Genomic DNA, 5,347 nt, shown 5'->3' on the forward strand with positions numbered 1-5,347 from the left:
ATTGCAACCACTTACCTTAAAAAAATTAGTAAATTTAATTAATAATATTTTTTTTAGTGTGTGTGTCTGATTTGTTTAAAAAGGGTGGAAAGTATGTTGCAATTTTAGCACTAATTTTATATATTTTTGATCTCACATTAAAACAATAGTAAAAAGTACGGAGTAATTAAAATCAACATGTTTAAATAGTTTTATTTATTTATTAGTCATTTGAATTATTTGCAAATATTACATGTGTTTTATTATGTATTTATCTGAAATTATATGTTTAGCACTTTTTACAGAATTTTACTTAATTGCAAATTTAAAGAATTCAAAGAAAGTGTAAGAATCTTTCATTCAAATTTCTTCTGTTACAGTATTTTAACAATTATTGAAAGTATTTTTAAAGCAGACCTGTATGTATAAGGTATTCTGACCTAGAAAGCTGATCAAATCTAATTCTATTTGTTGATTTGTATTGATTAATCTGGTTGATCTGTTTGGTTAACCACAGTCCAAACCGCAAGGACTCTGATGAGAATGAACATCAGTAGAGTGGAACCAAATTGAATCCGGTTCTCAAGAGAAATATCTGCTGATGTTTGTTTTTCAATGAAGGAGGTCTGGCCGAGCTCATCTCTTATCTAAAGTATGTTCCCCTTGCTATCTCACATGTTTCTCCTCTCTGCAAATGACTCGCATCCCCCGAGCAAACAGTTTTAACTGGACCTGTCAGAACTTGAGTACACCTGCATTGTGTGTGTGAGCAAAGAGGAAGGAGAGGAGAAAGCCGAGTTTGAGAGGAACACAATAATCACAGATTATCTTCAGAGATGCAGCAGAGCTCTTTGCACCCTGTTTTCACCATTGTGCTAGTTGTGTAAATTTGCTCTTGGTCCGAAGGGATCTGAACCCCACCCTGCTTCCAGGTTTGCTCTGTGTGTCAGGCTTTATCTTTTTGTCTGTCAGTCTCACACGTTCACACAACTTCACACTAACCTCGCACTAAACCTTGCAAAATCTTAATACACATCACTAAATGAAAGGTGTCAAGTGCTTTGAAGAAGAAAATCAGAAGCTTTTTGACTTCAACAACTACAACTAAAGTGCTTAGATCAAGTGAGAAAGTCATTCTTAAATATACATGCATTGAGATATCCTGTTTAAAACATTTTGGTACAACATTTTGTGAGACCTAGTTGTAGTTTTAGGAAACAATATCAGCCACAACATGGTTAAAATCTGCCTTTAGGATGCTTTTAACTATAGATAACAGATTAAAGAGCAAGTTTCAACAAAAACCTTGTATTTCCAATGTCAGGGACCCCACACCCCCTGCTACTGGGCTGTTTGCTGTTCCTTTCTTTCTAGGGCATTGGTATGTATAGTTAGGAATTCTAATCTTATCTTAGTATCTCCCTACATTAACATCTGTTATGCTGAAATTACCATATACATTAGTCGACACCTGTTTCACTTAAACCTATTTAATTACACCAATTGTACCGGTTTGTTGTGGGCAAAAACAAAGTCATCCCCTTTTAAAAGAAGTTTGATGTTCGGTCACAATAATTCAGAGTTAATTTGACCTGAAACTTATCGAAAATATTCTTTAAAAAATATTGAATAGTATTAATACATTTATTTTTATAACAAATATATGGAAATTATTTTGAATTGTTTCATTTATTTAATAAACATGTTTTTTGTTTTACTTCTACAAAAATGTTGTTTATTTATTTATTATAAATTGATTTAATGAGATAAAGTATTGAATTCTTACACTTTCTTTTAAATTCTTTCGATTTTGCGATTTCTTTCGATGAATAATTAATCAAATAAAAAGTGTAAGCATGCAAATAATTAAAATTTATCTGCGAATCTACAAAGAAAACTATGAAACGCGTTCGTTTGTTGTACTTTTTATTTTTATTTTAATGCGAGATCAAACCAAAGTAAAGATATTAAATTAGTGCTAAAATCGCAACAAGGTATTTTCCTTTCAAACGCATCAGACACACATTACACCTTGTTGCTAATCAAATTCTGATAATCGCTTGTCATGTTGTGTGTTGTATCGGTTTGCTCAGACGACAAGATGAAACAGTCTCAGCAAGATGGAGAAAAGTTTATTGTAAGCTGTTAATGTGCGACATTTAAAGGTGTTCCGATGGCTCTCAATGCATGGCATGGGCAAGTTTTCCTTTTGAGTTTCATTTAATTCCTTAGAAAATCTTACATGTAATCAGAAAAGATTGCGTAGAGTCAATATAAAATGTATTTAATAAATTAAAAATTAAATTTAAAACTTATATTAAAAAATAATTTAATATTTTTTGTTTTTGAACACACAACTAAATCAAATGATAATTAACGTATTGCCCAGTAAAATAAATTATTTTATCATGACATTGATGTTTATTCTAATGTGGGACAACATCAAAACATGGATTCCAGAATTTCCAGTTAAGAACATTTCTAAAATGCGAATTTCAAATGCTTCCCTAATATCTTGCTCTCTTCAGTACGGATAAGATTTAGATAAGCATCCTTGTTTTAAAGTCTTTTAGGGGCCGTTAAAAGGAACAACCGAAATTCTCCTTTGAAGGGATTTAGTCCAAGTGAAAGCCCCAGAGAGAGCTTTGGAGCACAGCTGTCAATCAACTGCCTGGCCCCACCCATTGGTGCTGCTCGTCCTATAAAGAGAGCCAGCGACTATTAGGGGAATATCATTTAAACACCAGAGCTCAGGGAGTAAGGATGCCTGCTTCACCTACCGGGTTTGGAAACTTCTTCATGGAGCGAAACATCAACATGCCCGCTGGATATCAATTATTGGGCTGCCCACCAGGAATGCAACAGCCACCGGCACATATGGTGGGCATGACTGGGATGCCCTTACCTTTCTCAGGAATACCAGGGTACAGTTTCATCCCATACCCTCATCCAGGACACCTGGCACACATTGTAAGTAGTATTCTGCGTTTTATAACTTATTTCCATCACTTTAACTCTTTAGAATCGACAAAAACATCTTGTTTATCTTGCGTATGATATAATATATAGAATTTATGCAATTACGCATTGCAATTATGCATACCTTGCAAAAATCTTATTTCCATATTTTTAAAACGAATCTTTTTCTTATTCAGAGCAATGCTTATGATATCAAGACTGCATCATCATATCACCAAGCTCTTCTCGGTCGCGGTGGACCCTATTACGCTCCGTATCGCCCCATGCCAGCGGATGACCCCAGCCGGGTAACCAAAGTGGCCACACGGGAGAGCACGAGCGCACTGAAAGCCTGGCTCAGCGAGCACCTGAAAAACCCTTATCCCACCAAAGGGGAAAAGATCATGCTTGCCATCGTCACCAAAATGAGCCTCACACAAGTTTCGACGTGGTTCGCCAACGCTCGGCGTCGCCTCAAGAAGGAGAACCGGGTCAGCTGGGCCTCCAAAGGAAAGTCTGACGAGGAGGACGAGGAAGAGGACGGTGAAAGCGAAGAAGAGGGTTCATTGAGAAAAGACGCAGAGGATGAGGATGAGATCGATCCTCAAACAATTGATGAGGAGGATGTAGAGGTGTCAAATGAGCGTCTAGTAGAAGGACTTGACCATAAGGAAAGTGTGAAGTCCGAGACTTCATGTGAAACCAGAAGCGAAGTGTGTAAGCAAGATGCTGAAGTCCAAAAACCCAAAATATGGTCGCTTGCTGAAACCGCGACCTCAGACATTGTCAAGAAACCAAACGATATGAAGCTTCTTCAAAGCCAGAGTCCAGATTTTGGGAAATGGTGGGCTGGCTGGCCTTCAAGGGAAACATATTCGCCTATAAACCTCTCCACACATGATCTTCTCAAGCAGAAATAATTCATGAAACGGGTTTTTCCAAGACACTATAGACTCAATCTTGCACTTTGAAACCTTTAAATCCCTGGGAACTTTTGTGGAAGTTTGCCTACAAGATTTATTGCAATGGCTGGTTTAAAAACCAAAGTTTTGTGTGTAAATATTGTACATTTTATTTTGTTTAAATTATAAATGCATTTAACTGATGTGCTGACTTATTTTTGCTAAAATAAAACAATGAAAATTTAATAAGTTTTGTTCACGGTCAATGGCAGTTTGACAATTTTAAGATGCTAAAATTAATTTATGTATTTGTGTAACGTTTTGAATAGATTTGTTAAGGTTTTAATTCTACTTTCAAAATAATAGATTGCTAACTGTAATGATATTGCTTCAGAAATTCACACTTAACTTTAGACAAAAACGAAATAAACGAAACTGCGATAGCAATTATTATAGCCTAATATACTCAAATGTAATATATATATTTTTAAGTAATATAACGTTTGTTTATCACAACTGTATGTTGTTTACTGCTTGTAAGCAACGTAAAACATGATTTTAATTTTGGTGGAACTTTCACCTCAGTCAATCAGAGTTTAGAAATGGTGACGATTTGGGCTGTTTCTCAATCCGAAGGCTGCAGCCTCCGGAGGTCGCATATCTAGGCTGCATACGTCATCAAAAGTGTCTTATTTCAAAATATTAGCAATTATAAAGTTGACCATTATTCTTGTTTAATCGTAAATTGCTGTAATATGCTTAAGACTTGCGAATGTAATGTTCAGTTAACGTAAAAAAAAATCAAGCTTGATGACGTATCATTGATGACGCTGCAGCCTTCAGATTGAAAAACGGCCTTTATAAAACGGTGCTAACAGCAATATTATAAAATAAATCAATATTCATCAAACATATATATTTATTTTATTACATAAAATACTTTTTCATAATATAAGACTTTTAAAAAGTAGTTATCTGTGGTTGGATGTGCGGTCACAGGTGTGTAGACTCATTTACAACTATTTTCAACGCGTTGTCATAATTATATAGTAAACAGTTTTTCTAAGATCACTTCGTAAGATTTACCAGCTAAACTCTATGTATGGTAATTGATGTGGCTGAAGAGGAATTGGCAGATGTAGAAGCAGATCAAGGCGTTCAAAGCGTTTCACTTCAAGGCTGGATTTAGACCTCATGTTATCAGTAAGTAGACTACTATTAAGGGATTTGCATATCTGGCTGTGATCTGTTAAAACAATTCAAAGCTGTGCGGATTAAAGAGACGAATTGTTCCCTACTAAAGGGTGATAATTAAGATTATTCTCCTGTTTAGTTACGACTTGACAGACCAAATGTGCCGGAGGCTTTTTTACCTTAACATGTATTTAAGGATAGGTGCTACAGGATCAAATCTGAACAAAGAGACTTGTGAGAAAATAGTTTTAACAAAAGAAGTCAAGTTAAACGCGCAAGTAATAAAAGTCAATGCAATTTGCAGTGTAGAAAAG

General features: G+C 35.3%; 1 protein-coding gene across 1 annotated transcript; it reads left to right on the plus strand.

Annotated features, from left to right (window-relative positions):
• Nucleotides 1-1,902: 1,902 nt before the first annotated feature.
• Nucleotides 1,903-4,042, plus strand: irx7 (iroquois homeobox 7). The gene is made up of 2 exons (XM_055187304.2): nucleotides 1,903-2,949; nucleotides 3,135-4,042. Exons 1-2 carry the CDS (start codon nucleotides 2,743-2,745, stop codon nucleotides 3,855-3,857), a joined length of 930 nt encoding a protein of 309 aa, XP_055043279.2. The 5' UTR covers nucleotides 1,903-2,742; the 3' UTR covers nucleotides 3,858-4,042.
• The last annotated feature ends 1,305 nt before the right edge of the window (nucleotides 4,043-5,347 follow it).

Source organism: Misgurnus anguillicaudatus, chromosome 13, assembly GCF_027580225.2.
Source record: "Misgurnus anguillicaudatus chromosome 13, ASM2758022v2, whole genome shotgun sequence".
Taxonomy (NCBI): domain Eukaryota; kingdom Metazoa; phylum Chordata; class Actinopteri; order Cypriniformes; family Cobitidae; genus Misgurnus; species Misgurnus anguillicaudatus.